Below are 18,108 nucleotides of genomic sequence, written 5' to 3' on the forward strand. Positions count from 1 at the left end.
GCTGCAAGTTAAAAGCTGAGCACATATATATTCATGCTTACATATGTAGGTGTAGTCATCTCACTACTGCCACACATTATGGTCTGGTTTCAGCAGCTAAGGCTTTCCATAGTACCTTCTGCCACAGCATTGAACTGGGAGATAGAACAGCATTGCTTGATCACTGTAACTCTATGTCCAAAACACAGCACACTTGCACTGTGAGCCAGGGCTATTAAGGATAGACACAATCATGCACTTTTGCTTAATAATCCTGTAGCCTGCTCCAAAAACGGGCCACTCATCTGGGAACAGATGCATAGTGAAACATTGAAGTTTGCTAACACCCCTCCTACACTCTACACCCCAGCATCTCCCAGAGCTCCCACTGTTTTATCCTTTTGCCCACAGCCCATACTACCCCCCAGGTACAGCAATGCTGCCTGATGTGCTGTTTTTCTTCAGCGCCTTTGTGTGGGACCAACCGGAGGAGATCCATTAGGGCAGGCAGTGGCTGGAGCAGAGTAGCCAGGTGGTGGTGAATGTAGAAGAGGGGAGGCTATACCAGCTATGAGTGTAGTTTTGCCAACAGAAGGGAAATAAGCATTGGGCTAAAGCTTCCCATTACTTGGGCTCCCAGCAGTCTGTCACCATAGAAAACTGCCTATTTTATGAAATTAAACCTTCCTAAGGTAAACATTTATTCCAGATAATCATGAAACTTAAGATAGAATGGGAGAGTGTCTGGTAAGGCAAGAAGAACAACCACAAGGAGAAAGGCTCTTGGCAGGAGCAGTTTGCTTGTGGCAAAGGCTCACTGACTCTTCTCTGAACTGGAGACTACTTCAGGGCTGCCCAGAGGCCACAAGCAGCCCTCTGAGCTGAGGGACTCCTCCTACCACGGACAAATAGGATACAAGGGAGGGGAAAAGGGGCAAGCTACCTCTCTAATCAGAATGAACCTCTCAGGAACTCACCTCCCGTCCTTTTCAGAGCCTGGAAAAGTGGCTTTGAAACTTATCACTTATCCTGAGACAGTGGATGTAGACTCTAAAGCTGTCTTGAGAGCTCCTGTTGCCTATGCAGTGTACAGTCACCTTGTGCAGTCTCCTCTAGTCCCAGTGTGGACAAAGCACTCAGAGAACGTAGCACGAAACCAACCACAATCGGACCTATGAAGCTTTAAATCAGATTAAATCAATGACGAAACAAAAGAAGTGTAAGTACTGTCTTTATTCTGCGAAATTATAAAAGAAGAAGAGCTAAACTGAAAACAAACTCCCCACACATTAGAAGCCACAGCAAACAGGACTCAGTGCAAACCACTGCTGGAGTTTGTTGTGGGCTTTGCTTAACCCAGTACTAGAGTGAGTCAGAAAAGTACTTTCCCCAAGATGAATCCTGACAGGACAGGGAGGAAGAGGGTGTCCGGAGGGGCAAACCCAGAACTCAGTCTGGCCAAAGCAGAAGCTGGTTTGCATTGGAACCGCCTTAACTTTATGTCCATCATTCCCAGATTGTTTTTTCCATCTCCTACAATACTGCATTCAGAAATAGTGGTGCAACCCTTCATGGCGGCTTTCAGAGTCAGTCCACCTACACAGGAAAAGAAGTACATGCCATGTATCAAGGGAACAAGTCTCCATAGCTATTCCCTCCCTGGCCAATGAGGTCCCCATTTCCACCCCAAAACCTGCCTATTCCCTACATCCAGTTGGCTCCAAACCCACCAACCCATTCCTGTCTGTTCTCATCCCCTGAACGAATCTGAAGAAGCAGCAAGATCACCTTGGTTGACTTGAAATACAAAGGGTTTAGGGTTTGTCTTTTCTTTCATTCTGCTAAATAAATACTATTTTTTTGAAATCTAAACATTTTAAATTTGAAAATTGAAAAGCTTTTAAATAGTTTCTTTCTCTAATTTGAAGATTCTTCTGTTCAAACCCTGCCTAGCTTCCTAAAGAAACTAGGACTGTGTGACAGTACTCCAAGTGTTCATTATCTCCTCTCTCTGACCCTCTCATGACATTTGAACTGGATGACTCTCTCTCAGCCAAATTTGACATGGGGTGAGAAGCGTCAAACACATTACAGGCTGAGCCATTTATTGGAATAAGTCCATTCTCTAAGGCCTTACAGGATTTAGGCAAACCAACACAGAAACCCTGCTCACAGGCCCATTGAGGGAGAGCCTGAAATCTGAACTTGTCCTTTACCAACACTGGAGCATCTACCTGAGAAGGAAACCTAAGAAGGTGCTGGGTGCCTAACTCCCCATTCAGATATTCTTGCTCCTGTTGCTTGCTTTTGCTCACACTGCTCATGTTTCTCTGTTACACAAGCTATGAAGGTCTGGAATATTCTGCTGGATGTTCTTATCTCAAGTACAAATAACGTATAAAGGCGCTTCATTAGTTCCTCATCTTCCTTTGCCCCCGTACACAGCTGTTTCCTCTGCACAGCTCATCACACCGCACAGGTCTCCTCTATTTACAGTGGGTGATCAATCAAGTCAAGACAAGGTAGGAGCATTTTTATTTCAGTGGTACACTGAATTAATTGTACCACTCTATTTCCATTGCTATAACTAAGAAAATGCTTGTTTTCCTTCATGTTGTTTCTGTGAAACACCTGAGAAAAAACTCATGAAACACAATGCAGGGTTTGGACAACACATCTTTAAAGTGTATAGCAAAGACCTTCAGGCATCATTACCTGGCAATATTATCAACTCGGAGAAACTTCATCCATAACCATATACAAGATAATTTTTTCCAGTCTGCTTCTACAGTAGGTGCTGCTGCCCTTAATTTACATGTTATTTTTCCTGCCTGCTGGAGCACAGGTGGGACTGCCATGAAACATGGAAGTCTTTTACCTGCAGCAGGGGAGGAAAGGGGAGTGACCAGGGAGCTTGCCGTCTACTTTCCTCTTTCCAGCTCCTGAAGTGGGAAGAAGATTTCTGTAGGAGAGTGTTACATGCTGCTGGTGACCCCAGCCTTTCAAAGGCTGGAGTTCCCTCACAAGGAAGATCTTTGGACACCCCAAAGGCTCAGCTGCAGCATTCATGGGGAGGGACCTGTCCCTGGCGCTCTAGGAGTGGAGGCATCACTACAACAGTGTCTTGTCCCCAGAAGCCAGCATCACCTCATGAGAAAGCCAATGGCACTGTATTAGTTTCAGTTGAACCTCCACTAAGTAGGGAACTGGTTTAGATCCAGATTCATCCTCATGCACCCTGGCTGAGGCCAGCAGGTTCAGGGTCTTAATCAGATTTATTACATGCCCATGGATCAGATTGCTTCAGGAGTCCAGTTCTGCTCCTGGCCTCAGTTATGCCATGCTGTGAGGAATCCCAACAGTTATCTGTGCATGACAGGGAAGGAGGAAGAAAAAAACACCCCTGCCCTTTTATCAGCTTTAAGCATGTTCCCTTTCAGTTCCATGTCTCTTCCTCTTTTTTACCTTCACATTTTTTTCCCATTTTTATTTCTTTATGAAGCTTCGTCTTAGACTGCTTTCACCCGTTTAACCAAAAAGATGAAAGACAGACCCAAATAAAAGGCATTTACCAGAATTCATTAACCCAGCAAGGTCAACACACTGGGTTTCGAATCCAGTGCAGTTTACAGTTTCGTTACCGCACTGAAAGGAGTCCACGCTGTAGCAGGCAGGACACTGGTATCCATTGGGCACATTGTCCTCTGGTGGCACTGGAAGGAAAGAGATGGGCCGTCATTGGTTTTAATGAGGGAAGGAGAGGAACAGGCCAGGTGATGGCTTAGCCAGGAAAGCCTCACCTCAGGTCGGGGCAGACAGAGAGGGGACAAGGTGTAAGGAAAAAAGGAGCTTACACGAGACAGAGATTGTTCGACAGTCGTCACCCGTACAGCAAGACAAGTGGCTCCTTGCTTTTACCTTCCCATAGTTCATGGTGATAGGACCAAGCTGGCAAATGCTGGATGACAGGCAGGACTTGATGGACGAAGGGATTACCATCCCCCCTATAATGAAGTGGAAGGCAGCACCAAGTCATTAACCACAAGGTAACTCCCTTCCCCTCCCATTAGTTCCTACAGCAGCAACTGCTAAACAGCTGTCCTGGAGCCTGAGAAGGGTCTGGGGACAGTGGAGCCACCCCAAAAGCAGCACCCTTGATCCCGGTTATACCCTCAGAGGAATGAGGGTGCCATCACATCTGAGACACTAGTGAGGAATTTCTCCTTCTCCACGTTGTGTTTAATGGCAGGAGGACACCACGACTCCTCACAGCCAGCTGGCCTTGTTGCAGATGTTCACCTTAGCCAGAATGCCCCAGCCACAGAGCTTATGGGGTGACCCACATGCCTCTGACCCACAGCCCATGCTTCTTCATGCACAGACCACAGAGCACACAGTCTATCGATCGCAGCCACAAACATCCTGATACAGGCAAGTCTAGTCTTTCCCATGAACCAAACTCAAAAGGTGTAACAGGGAGGCAGATCAGTTACATTGCAATCTACTGAGGCCCTGCCAGCGCTGTGAGGAGGAAAGGTGGCTTTGCACAAGCAGAGGGAAGACATGCACTGGAGCTACCAGCACCAAAGCTGGTAGGATATGAGATAACCTCCAGTCTAAAAGCCAACAGCTACATTACTGAAGCTGGGCAATGACCAAGGCCATGCCACTAACACAACCAAGTGTGCAGTTATGTCAAGGTTCAGCACCCATCTTTGGCTTATCAACCATGGGGACATGGTGATAGGTCAGCCTTGGTGGTGCCACCAGGCTGCCTGGTGTCCCCTTCCCTGCTTGAGGAACAGAGTCAGATGTAGGCCAGTTTCTCCTTCCACCCATGGCCAGTGCACCCTCACTTCTAGATGCCAGCAATCTTGTGTCCCTCACAGTCCAGCCTCTCAACCCAACCACTCACCAGAATTAAAAGCCAATGCCTCCTCCCAGTATGCTGCCTAGGTCCTCCCCTCTACAACTAAGAACAAAGCCCTCCCAGTAGGAAAATGTGGCTTGATACAGAGGAATAGAGAGCTTTTCCCATCCTGGACCATCCTGATCTCTGCGTCCTCTGTCAGTGAAAAGGAAAATGAACAGCTTATCCAAGGACTTGCCATAAGGCCAGTAACAGAGGTGGGAGAGAGACCTGTCCCCCAGCCCCACTTCGAAAGCCACGCCTGCACACAGCCATAGTGGATGTCTTACCTACCTATCACGACCTCGTGCAGAATGATGCCGCAGGTATCTTCACCACCACTACAGGTTTTCATGGGGCCAGAGCAGCTTTTTCCTATGCTGTGACAAACCTCACACTGAAGGGAGGTCCCTGGGGAAAGAAGGAGGACACATTCCTTGGCAGCAGTCATAAGGGATCTCACTTCCCCTTTCATCGATGTTTTGCTTCAGCATTTGATCAGCATTTTTCACATTCTGCTTCGTTTATTTTCCCTGTTTCATTGCTCAATTTGTGTGTTCTTTTTTATTATTTCTATTATTATTTATTCTAGTATGAACTTGAATTTGGGCAAGTGGGGGGAAGCCATTTTGGGATAGCATTTTACATTTTAACCACCAATACCCAGTCAGCTTCACTTGTCTCTTATAAGATGACGTATGCTTGATTTTGCTGTGGTTGCTAAGGAAAGCATACCCATCCGTCCTGGCAGGCATTCAGGTGTCCCTGGATTCCCAGGCCCCAAATTCTCTCTTTGCAGTGAACAGGTTCACACAAAGGTCTGGGGATCAAGGATCTGCCAGCAATTATTGACTGTGCTATGTATAAACTGGGGAATGGCATATCTCTTTGTAGGCATTAGGGTAAACCGCTTTACCAACTGCCTGCTGGAACATCTTAAGCAGACCAGAATATCAGACAGTCAGCAGGAAACACTTAGAAAGGAATAAAATGTTTATCAACGGGGACAAACAGCATGTCTACCCTGACACACACTCATTGGGACCGAAGGGTCCAGCATGTAGATTAAGGAGTCCAGGGCATGTGTCAATTCCCTAAAACCAGGTGCCATCTAAGGCACCTTGCAGTGGCTGTGACATCTACATGGCGTGGCAGGTATGACACAAGACCTCCAAGACACCAGTGTTCTTCTGGAGCAGAGTTGAAGGACAGCTGAGATGACATATAATGTCTAAAATGTCACACGACCCTGGGCATGAGCAAAATATATGAGCCCCTAAGTTTGCAGTAAATGGTGGCTGGAAATCAATTCAGCCGACTGAATCACAGAATCATAGAATTATAGAATCATTAAGGTTGGAAAAGACCCTTAAGATCATCGAGTCCGACCGTTAACCTAGCACTGCCAAGTCCACCACTAAACCATGTCCTCAAGCACCACATCTACCCGTCTTTTAAATACCTCCAGGGATACAGACAAAGACCGAAGGTCTGTCTGCCTCAGAGTAACCTGAATCACTCCTGTGACTGTCCCAGCTAGATCACTGGTGACCACTGTGGGAGCTTAGACAGCTGGTTCACATTGTAAATGCTTACACCTTCACCTGCACATTGGCTTATAGCACCAAAGATCCCCCAAGACCAGTCACTCCTCTGCAGTGCAAATTCCCCTGGATGAGGGGTTCCTATGGCTCAGACGGCAGGAATGGCCCCATGCGCGGAGCACCCATTCCCAGACCACTTCCATGCCTTGCAGCCCCACAGGTCCCAGCAGAAAACTCACCTGGGTCCAGGAAAGCCAGGAAGAAGCTGAGGCCAAGGGACATTTTCATGCTGACACGATGTAAGCAGAGGAAGCTGCCAAGTGTTACTGACACAGCACTGTGTGCCACAAGGGCTTTATAAACTGGAGGGAAATAGGGTGTTTTGGGGAAGTGGTGGTTGGGGAAGTGCTCTTAAAAGAATATAGATACTGCAGAGCTCTAGCACCAGTGTTTGTTTTTTCATTTAAAGCACAAGTTCTGCCTTTTCCTCCACATGAGGAATGCTGTTTGTCTTTCCCCAGTGTAGAGTATGCAGCCTGTGGGGAACGGCTGGCTTGCCTGGGGTCTATCAGGTATGTCTCCAGTGCAGACTTTGTTTGAACAACATTCAGCCTCTGCCATGCATATGAATGATGGAGAAGAAACCATTTGAACAGCCTTATTGTGTTCTCACCATTAGGCCCAAAGAAGCAAAGTGTAGTAAGGGCCAGCCAGGAATTTTCCTCATGGCTGAGTTTTTGCTGGCTGGTTTCCCACCTCCCTTCCCATCAGACAGTCAGGAGCTCTCATACCCTGACTACAGTGGCAAAGCAGGGAGCTTCCTCTCCAAGCTGGAGTGTAGCTTCTGTTTGCAAAACAACTGCCAATGCACACCTTGGAGCAGGCTCAGTCAAGGGCTCCTGGGGTTGAAGAGCCGCAAAGCAAGTCCTCTAGTGTGTGGGTTTTGATATAAAACACTTGGAAGCTGATAAGAAAGTCTTCTGTTGTACCTCTGGGCTTTAAAGCAAACCAGCCAGCAGGGAGAAAGCATCAATGCGGCTGTGAGACAGCCTGGTCACAGCTTAGGTAATGTCACAGCAGGTTTTCCATGCACTGAGATCTCATGACGAGCTAACGTCAAGCAGCAGTGACCAATTTGCCATCGGCCCAAAGGTTCCCTGCCCCATGTGCAGGTTTTGTCAGGATGTGCTGCCTCACTGAAACCGTTCCCTACCCTGAAGATATCCTCTGTACTCCTGTCCTGCACCAGATCAGACACAGCCAGTTAGTTTATGGTCCTCCCGGACTTCTTGCATTGACAGCAGTGAAGAACTGTAATGCCCTTGTTCCCCTTCTCACCTGCAGTATCAGCTCCTTGGGTGAGATATTGCTCCAGGCAGACTTTTTGCTGTGTAGCGCAGCAGGATTGCTGGGCTCATCTGGCCTCCAGACACAAGGGCAAGCCAAACAACAGGTCCTCCACAGCAGGAGCATGAAGACCACAAATACAGAGGGGTAATGAATCACAAATACAAGGTGCAAGGACCTTCAGAGGCTCACCCAGTCCATTCTGCTGCCCAGGACAGCTCTAGCCCAGGACAAGTGCTGCCTGTGGGGAATGCATCATGTAGCAAGGAAACCCAGTCTGCTGGGGAGGGAGTATCACCTTGAACCTGGCAGGACTAGGTGTTTGGTGAAGAGCAGAGAGGGTGCCACTGCTGAGGTTTCCCACTGATGCACAAACGAGCTAAGTGCTGCTCCTGGCTCTACCAAAGACTTCCTGCAAATCCATAGAGAAAAATCACAGATCTCAGTGATGTTTCCACTCATTCTTTTGCTTTGATTTTCTGTTTCTCTCTCCCACCTTACTATCTGCTTTTCCCATTTGGGACTAACCTCTCCAGAAAAGTGGTCTTGTGACACTTCCAAATACACTGGGCGGTCCAGTGGGACCTCTTAGCTAAGCCCACAGCACTATGAGAACAGAAATTAGTGCAATCACACTGAATAAAAGCCTAGGTCCCCCATCGTCCATAAAGCTAGTATCACAAGAAGACAAGGGAGAATATCATCACCTTGAATTTCTTTTTCAGCTCAGAAATGGTCTCATGCCACGGTAGATACATTACAATGAAGTCAAACTTCTGACTGCAGTCAGTCCAGGATTAAAATTCATTCCTTGTTGGTCTTAAACCTCAGACTGAATAAAACCCTGTCCCCAGGCAGGCTGGGGTACTCAGATCAGAGGGATCCTGCCATTTCACTACACGTGGGTGTGCAGATACAGATAGGGAGATGGGTGGATGTGGCTGTCTCTGGTGATTTTAATTTCATGCCCTTTCATTTAAGATGATTACTGAAGTGCCTGAGGGATTTTCCCTGAATGACATGACTGCACTAGCTCCACTGAATTATATTGAACTCACCTGTTTCTCACCTCTCATGGAGGGAGGGTGTGAAGCTGCAGCCTTTTTATGTGCATTTTTAGAGATGAAACCAAGCGTAGCAAGGAGGAGCCATAATCTGCAGGAATAAAAGACCTGGAAAATAAGACTTATGAGAGAAGGTGGAAACAATAAAGGTGCTCAGGGGACACCCAGTCATATCACATATATCTGCAAAAACAAGGGCTGGATAGGAAAAACTATCACAGGAGGCTTACATTAGGCATTGCGGGAATTTTCTAACAAACAGTGACATTAGTGAAGCTGATTGCCTAGGAAGGTGTGGATCCTCCATCCTGGGTGGCTTGGAAAAACTGGCTAGACAAATACTTATTAGGGAATTATTTAAGTTGATAGGATCCTGCTCCAGGGCTGAGAGATGGATTAGATGGTCTCTCTCAAGATCCTTTCTAAATTGGTTCCTATACTTTAATTTTACGGTGTGTATGAAATGCCTGTCTACTGCAGCATGTCCATGTTTCCAGAAGCAGACAAGGGTGATAATACAATAGTCACACTCTACAGGGAGGTAAGGCAGAGGCTGGGGAGGTGAGAGAAATTTGTGAGGCGAGAAAAGTTAGAAATCCAAACCTAAAACTAGCATTGGCAGGAAAGTGAGAAGAAGCATATATGTTCAAAAGAAAGGTGTTCAGCAGAAGAAAGACACTCGTCTAGGCTAAAACATGGACAAAAATCATATGTGAATTTGTCATTCAGGTTTGTGGCAGAAAATGCCAGTGGGTTTCATAGAATCATAGAATCATTTAGGTTGAAAAAGACCCTTAAAATCATCAAGTCCAACTGTTAACCTAACACTACCAAGTCCACCACTAAACCATGTCCTCGAGCACCACACCTATCCGTTCTTTAAATACCTCCAGGGATGGGGACACAACCACGTCCCTGGGCAGCCTGTTCCAATGTTTGACAACCTTTTCGGTAAAGAAATTTTTCCTAATATCCAATCAAAACATCCCTGGCACAACTTGAGGCTGTTTCCTTTCATCTTAAGAGCCCAAACATAACGATATGTCATGAAAGCATGAAGCTAATGATTTAGGTTTACATCACAGCTGAAGAAACCAGGTCAGAAAACTCTGGAAAAAGTAAGAAAAGTGGCAAAGGTGTGACAAAGAAAGGAAAACATAGAAAGGGCTGGGAGTGCACAGCTTGTGTAGGAGATGCTGAGGAAAAGCCTTATACAGACCTAACTGGGGTTGAAATGGAAGGAGGTCTTCAAGGGAGAATGACAATGATGGCTTTAAGAAAGAAGAAGTGAGATTAGAGCTAATGATAAATCATCCAATGGTGAGATCAGCTGGGGGCAGGGTGAGCACCCTGTTCCTGTGATGAAACACTTGAGAACGAGCCAGAAGGCCGGCGTGTGCCTGGGCCGAGGGCAAAGCCGACACAACCCTCGGACCAGGCAAGCACATTGTGACTGCCAGCCCTCATCTCTCACAGTTACTGCAGCTCCAAGGGATGGCAGCGCCGTGAAGAAGGCTCTCCTCCCAGCAGCTGAGAAGCCAGCAAAGCACTTTCTGCAGTGGTGGACAAAAACAAGAACCTGGGCAGAGGCCTTTGCGATACAACTGCTCAGCTCAGAGGCACAGCTCACATTGTCAATCTACATCCAACTGATGTGTCTCACTAAATGCCTCATTTGCAGATATCCTGGTCTGCAGACACCCTTTGATGAAATGGCCATATTTATTGGAGATTCACTGGGGGTCAGTAACTCTGTGAAACCACATCCGACTCAGCAAGCCCAACACTGAAGTAGCTGAGGCTGGCAGAGTAGTATGAAGACAGGAATATCATACATGCTTGCTCTGTTCTTTCTCTTCCTCAAGGCTCTGCTTACATCCACTGTTTTGTGGTTTGTTTGTTTTTTTTTTTCAGGCTCCTGCCCCCTGCATCCTGCAGCCAGCTCTACGGAAGGGCATCTCTTAAGTGAGGGTCAGCCACCCATCAGCTGCAGCAGCAGCTCAATGGGGTTGGGGTAGCTGGAGAGGACCAGAGAAGCCCCCATTATGCCTGCTGCCACTGCTTGTAGCTGAGCAGAGAGGAGGAGCAGGTGAGGCTCAAATCAAAGCAGAGACCTGAGGAAGTATATTGTCACGTGGGTGCTCCAGGTCAAGGATGATATAGTCAGATACACATCACTGTGTCAGGTTGAAGCCCTGTCACCAAGGCTGGTGACAGCCACAGCAGTGCTGTCCCCCCACTGCCCCCACATTACCAGGATGCAGCTCCAGACCCAGGCTGGAGGGGCCATCACACCCATAATAGCCATTTTTAATCACAACGTGCCTCATTTTCTTCTTCTGTTAGAGGACAGTCCTGACTCTTAAGCCTCCCTAGGCTCACATTTGAGCTACGCTAACATGGGGCTGCCTGTGGCTGCAGGACACTGTACACCCCCAACAGCTGTAACACCGCCAGTAAGAGAGAACAAGTCTAACAGTGTCCCAAAAGCCCAGGCATAGCTTCTGTGGGAGCAACAGAACAAAGGTATCTCCCTTATCTCCCTTTACCCACAGTGCAAGAAGGCAGAGCCACAACATGTTGGGGTATTCCAACAGTGAAGTCATCCATAGCCCGTAAAAATCTGTAGAAGAATAATCAAACCCACCCATTTTCTGAGCTGATTCCTTGTTCTCCAGAACAGAGATTGGCAAAACCTGTCAAACTCGTTAACCAGGCAAGGAAACATAAGACAGCCACCCTAACCCCACCATGCAGGGATTAGTATGTCTATCCCAAAGGGTGAGAGCAGGAGGAGTCTCATTGCTTGCTTGCTTGCTTGCTGCAGGCTGAAGAAGCTTTTGATGGTCATTTGTTTCAGCTGTGATTGCACAAATTAATAAACCATCCAGATCGTGAGAGATCAGTATAAATCTAATTGCCACTCCTGATTAGGATCTTCCCAGCAGCCCACAAGGCACCTCCTCATCTGTGTTTCCCCCTGGAGTGCTTCACCACCTAACCCCAGGTCAACCCATTCCTGATTTGGGTTCAGTGCTTGAAACAGGAGCTGGGGAGGCAGGGCTGGTGGCACCCAGAAGGTTCAAAGGAGCAAAGACATCCCTGCTGCCTGCATGGGAGCTCACAGTCCTGAGGGTTTGTCAGCAAGGAAGTCAGTGAGTGTCTGGAAGAGCAGCCTGTAATAGGGTGCTAATTGACACACATTATTTCCTGTGAGGACTCCTCCATGCACAGCCATGCATTCCCTTCGAAAGTGATGCTGCTGTTACTAATGGAGCACCAGCCACGCAGCAAGGGGAAACCACACCCCAAAACAGAGCTCAGGCAGAGACTCACGGGGGTTGTGATAGCAATGGGCTCCCCCAGGGTAAAGGGGGTCTCCTGCAGCGTGGTGCCACCATGAGCTCCAAGGTGGCTACACTGAGCCCTGTCCTTGCTCCTGTCCCCAGCCATGGGCTCACTCCTACCTCTGGCCAGCGCCGGACATGCCCTGCCTGATAACACCCTTAAGGGGTTAGTTTCCAGCCAGGTTAGTCCCTTATGGGGAGAGCTCCTGTCGGCAAAGGATTTGGGAACTAGGGGAGAGAAGTTAAAGGCTGGAAATAATATGAATGTAATAACATAAAACTGCTGCTTAAATGTTTTCTTCTGTGGCTAAAAAAGATGGTATTTAACATGTTATCATACATGTACAACACCACCATAGTGAAAATACACATAATGAAACTACTGACTATTATCAAATTATGTAACTTCATGTTTCAAGAGATCGAGACATTTAAAGGGACATTTTATTTTACCTTTGATCCTACACCATTCATGGCAATGATGATATTAACACTGATGAATTTTTGGTACCCTGGCCAGCATATACCTTTTTAATTGAAATAATTGCCAGGAAATCCAACTGCTTCTCAGGCATCCTGGAATGAAGATCAATTTGCATGCACATTAGCGTGTTGAATGAGCTTTCTTTTCTGGCATCAGTGATCAGCAATGTCATCTTCAAGCAACCAAGACAACAGCAACTACTTAATCCACTGGTGGATGATGTAAAAAAGTAAGTCCTTAGTAGATATTCACAGTGTTTATTAGATATTCATATTTCAACCTCTTCTTCAATAATTTGCTCCAACATGTGACTGACTTAATTAACATTTGCCAGCAGCAGAATTTGTTTGCTAAGAGAGTTCCAGGCTGGCAGCTGAGGCAGACCAGTTTACCAGTTTTAACCGGTCCGTTAAGATAAAGCCAATGCTGCCATGGGCTGGTGTCAATAGACAATGAATGTACAAGAAGACAGCCAGTCTTTTAATACAATATTAATATCCACACATTTTACTTATTGTTAATGGCAGTGGTTAAGACCCTCAAAATGGAATAGAAATTTAGCATTTCAAGGATCACTTCTAAGTGGGCACTCAAGTAATTTGTGTCTGCTCTTGTCCCTTGGAGAGCCGGCCTGACCTCAGGTCTCTGGTAACCTGACTTAACATGCCTGAAAGTCTCTGTCTCTTCTAAATGGCCTTCTGGTTTCCTGCTTTCTATAAAAAGAGTTGCCCTGTTCCATACAGCTGAAGCTTGGGGTTGGTGATGAAGGTCCCAAGTCCTGGGAGGCACAAGTGGCTGCCTTTTGTGTCACACTGGAATTTGTGAAGGGAGCAATGAAGAGAACAGGAATTTATAAGCTTCCTTTAAAAGCCTAATTTTGTGGGCAAAAAAAGGAGCCAGCCAAAGTCAACCTGGAGATGGATCCATGGATTGTAGGTGCTAGGCTGATCTGGGGGATTTTGGAGGACAAAGATTCATTCAGTCCTTTACTTACCCACTCCTTCCCCCCGGCTATCCACTGCTCCCACCTGGGCATCTCTGGCACAGGAAGCCTCCTTAAAACAGATTGCAAAATACATGGAAACAGGAGATGTGTAATGGGTGAAGGGATTCATTTTTGCCCTTGATTACATTTATTCTTAAAAATATGACTTTATCACTTTCCCACCCTCTCTTCCTATTCAGTCAATTACTAACCAAGTCCCACTGGCAGGAAACGATCTTATCATGAAAAGATGTAGTCATGGCTGAGTAAGACCTACCTTGGAAATGGGCAGATGCAGCCAAATCAGAAAAATGAAAAATAAATTTGTTACCAATAGGCTCAAGACAAAAGGCTAGGCTGTGGCTACAAACTCCCCCCTTGGCGGGAAGTATTTGCATGCAGATATTTCTTTGAACGATCACATAGATGCAGCAGCTCTGTTTATACTGGATGTCTTTGAAGCCTGAACATCCGGACAGCCTTATTTACCACCTTTTCTTAAATTGATCTGGAGCTGACTGAACCCTCATTACAATTTTTGGCATCCCATCTCTGAGACGTGTGACCTCACTCCGTCAATGCCATTCTCTTTTGTTGCAGGATTTTTCCTGTGTGTGCAAAGCACACGTCATTACTAATGAGCCCAGGTGTTGTGTGCTTATCAGTGCCAGCTTCTGCCTCCTCTTTCCAGTCCCTTATTGTGAAGCATGACACATTGCATAAGGAAGAGCCCAGAAAGCCATGCCCTGCAGCACCAAGAGACATGCTCCCAGCTTTCCAAATGATGCTCATCTTTCCTATCACTTTCGAATCCAACATTATTCATTATGTGATAAGCATCATAAAATAAAGGTATTCCCATATGAGTGTGTCACACAGCACTAAGAAGAGCACATTTGCTCAAAAGCTGCATTGATTTGAGCAGATTTTCTAGTCAACAATCACTTTCAGAAAGCAAAAGCTGTTGTTCCGTTTACCTGGTTGTTTTTAAGAGCTGAAGTAAACATATTCTTTGTCTTGCATTTTCTTACACATTCATGAGGAAATGAATCCATTGCTCAAGGTATGGCAGGCCCCCAGGCAAAACAACTATTTGACAAGTTGTAATACCGTGGGATGTTCAAATATTACAGCAAACATCAGATAAATACCCAGGAACTGCAAACAATGAATGGCAGGGGGAGAGATCCAAGCAAACCTCCACAGTACCCAGTGTGGAGACACCTGCAGTAGCTCAGCACAACCTGGTACAGCTTGTGGCACGGCACCATGTGGAGAATGTCAGCTCAGGTCCTGCAAGCAGATTAGGTGTGGGGCTGCCATGCTGACCTCCAGGATCCAGAGCAAAAGGTGCTACCCTGCACATAGTGCAGATGCTCGCACCGCAGCCTCCAATCTGGTTACACCAGTGATTGGGGAGTCAGAAACCAGTAGCAGCTGCTGGTGCCAGTTGGGCAGTGTCCAGAGCTGTGTATGAAACAAGACAAATTACTTTTTGTCATTGTTTGCCTTCAGCTGGGCAGATTGGAAAGAACCAGGCAGAAGCAATGAACAGAAACAGATGAGCAACCTTGCAAGGGACAATCAAACTCTTCCATGGATGCCATACTCCTCCCTACTCAGCCCAAAAGGACATGAACCGGAGTTTCTCACTCATAGAATCATAGAATCATAGAATTGTTAAGGTTGGAAAAGACCTTTAAGATCATTGAGTTAAGTCCCTAACAAACACTCCGGTTGTGGGGATAAAAACCATTCTGGCAAGGAGAGCTCATCAGGATAATATATGGTAATAAATACATTTTCACACACAGGTCTTCACTCTGCTAGACCAACTAAAAAGCAACTGGTTTCAGCAAGTCAGGAGACTAGGCTACAAGATGTCTTGGGGTCCTTTGCAAACTGTTTGTTTACATGAAATCAAAGTTTTACAACAAGAATATGTCCCAATAAAAAGTTTCTTAACCTATCAGTGACATACGCAAACAAAACCCCCCCAAACATGGTCTTTAATCGGTCTGCCCCACTTCTTGAAACCTGGGATATTATACATATACCTGATAGGGGTGATATACTGATAAATGGATGGGGTATGTGTGTCTTTTAGGCCTCAAGGAATCATCTGGGAAACCACAAGATTTTAATGAGCCTGCCCCAGAGACATTAGGTTTTATGGCAACTGATTAAAAGAATTTTACTTAACAACTTAATCATGCAATATAATGTGTAAATAAAAAATAATGCCATACAGATAAGACATGGGAAATTCCAGTGCTAGTGATATGACATGTATGGAAATGATAATTAGGTGGCTACAAAATGAAAATAAAAACAAATGTGGGAGAAGAAAGGCAGATATGTAAAACAGGGATTGTAAGACTATTAAAAGACTAGGGCAGTTCCATATTAGAGCAAAAAGTAATCCCTAACATAACTTTTTTCAATAAAGTTTTTGTCATCTTCATATTTGAACTTTTGCATGAACATAGAGTGAAAGATTGAGGAATACCACTGGGACCCAGATCTCTGCATTGTCTTAATCAGTTCTTTAAAATATCTATATAAAGTCATCAAATACAACCATCACATTTTATCTCAGTTTGAGGAAAGCTAAAATTACATTCACTGGTTATATGGAAAATCATAGTGTGAGGCTGACACAAACCAAAAAACTGTGACACACTGGTGCTGCCTCCTGGGAAAGGCTCCAGAGCAGATTTGGGGGCTACAGGAGGGGACATATTGCCAGGAAGGACCTTGGTGAGACCATGGGAGCAATATTCCTCCTCTCCATAACAGGACCTTCTCAAAGTCACAGTCCCAGGGAAGAAAGACCTGCTGACAATGCGCAGATGTCTGACGTCTCTTAGGCCATGCCTGGATCAGAGCAAGACAATAATGCAACTAGTGGAAAGACTGCTCTTTCTATTCTTTCTCTTCGTTAACCAAATTGATGAAACTAGGAAGTAATGTCTTTTGATCTAGAGAGAGATTCAGATTCACTTCAAAGGAGTGTTTTAACACTTCCTCCTTTTTTTAAGTTTTGACTGATTGTGAAGTAAAACAATTCTTTCTTAAAATAGCCTCCAAAACATTACCTTCTCAGCTGTCTTGTCCAATGCCACTCTAGCGTACACTAGCTTAACACATTTCTTCATGAATGGAAAACACATTTCTCCCCTTGGGACTTTTACCTGATGCCCATGACAACTCATGTACTGGAAAGTCTGCAGCAAGCAGTGGGGAACTCCGAGCAAGCACTCTGAAAAGCAGAATATGTTGGGATTTCTATAGATCCAGGAGAAGCTCTCCAGGCCTCCTCAGTGGAAAGGCATAGCCTATCCAGGTCTGTCTCCTAGTGGCATGTAACCAAACCCTACAAGTGCGTAGAGTAAAGGCAAACAAGGAAAAACATAATTAAGGAGGTTCAGCTTCTCTCTTCAGCCTGGGGATACAGACAGTTAAGAAAAAGGAATTACATGAGCTGGGCAAAGGGGATTGGTGTATTATCCCTTTTCTCTTGCAAAAGGAAATGTTCACTGGAGGAAAATATGAGCTTCAACAGGGCAGCCACACACACCTCATGGGATGATTGCATTTTGGGAGCTATGGCCAGGGACAGAGTGTTAGAAATTATCATGACCCTCTTGCTGGGCAGATCAGGGAACGCAATCAGTGCAGACCAGCCAACCAAAGACAGGCCACTGAGTGGCCCAACACTGCAGATCCAGTAGTTGAGCTTGTACTGTGGGGCACAGCTCAGATCATCAGGCCAGGGAGCAATTTCTGAGGACTTGTCTCTGATTAGACTGAACACTGAGAAATGCTGCTTCTCTCATTCCCACTTGCCTCCCTGACTCGGACATGGGAACTCAGTCTAATACAAGTGGGCAAAAAGCTCAGAAAATATTGGCATGAAGCACCACCACTTTGTGATCTGTTAATTACAGGTGCATCTGCACTTTGAAGGAGTAGTCTGAATACATCTGCATCCTTAGAAAAGAGTATGACATCAGCGGTGAAAAATTCACCCATGCAGCTCCATGTGCAGAGGCAAAAGAGGATGCAAAGATGAAAATGAAGATGAAACTGGAGCTTTGAGAAAGACTTACTTACACACTCTCCCTATCAGACATCCCACAACCAAATGGAGAAATAGATGAAGTATAGACTTTGCACACCCCAGCAATGAGATCTGGACTCCCAAACCCTGTCAGTTTTGTGGCTGAAGATCAAGGGAGGTGCTCAGTTTTGGGGACAGCACAGTGATGGAGATGGTACGGGAACCCTAACAGAGTCTTTGAGATAGGGCTCAAATGTTGGTATCTGCTACACACTCCCTTCAAGGTGCTATGCTAAGCTGCTGTTATGGGTTTGTTGTAGTTCCTGTGTCACCTCTGACAGCAACATGAGGATTTTTCAGATACTGCATTTCAAATGGCACCTAAA

The 18,108-nt window shown here is 45.9% G+C and overlaps 1 protein-coding gene across 1 annotated transcript; it reads right to left on the reverse strand.

Annotated features, from left to right (window-relative positions):
* Positions 1-1,351: 1,351 nt before the first annotated feature.
* LOC309602372 (phospholipase A2 inhibitor gamma subunit B-like) lies at positions 1,352-6,809 on the reverse strand (the record flags this gene model as incomplete). Its single annotated transcript, XM_082335885.1, has 5 exons — positions 6,672-6,809; positions 5,183-5,299; positions 3,834-3,983; positions 3,552-3,692; positions 1,352-1,575 (listed from the first exon to the last, which is right to left on the reverse strand). The coding sequence occupies exons 1-5, from the start codon at positions 6,718-6,720 to the stop codon at positions 1,352-1,354; spliced, it is 681 nt and encodes a 226-aa protein (XP_082192011.1). The 5' UTR covers positions 6,721-6,809.
* Positions 6,810-18,108: the final 11,299 nt, after the last annotated feature.

This window comes from Platalea leucorodia, assembly GCF_965183815.1.
Source record: "Platalea leucorodia genome assembly, chromosome: Z".
In the NCBI taxonomy this organism is placed as follows: domain Eukaryota; kingdom Metazoa; phylum Chordata; class Aves; order Pelecaniformes; family Threskiornithidae; genus Platalea; species Platalea leucorodia.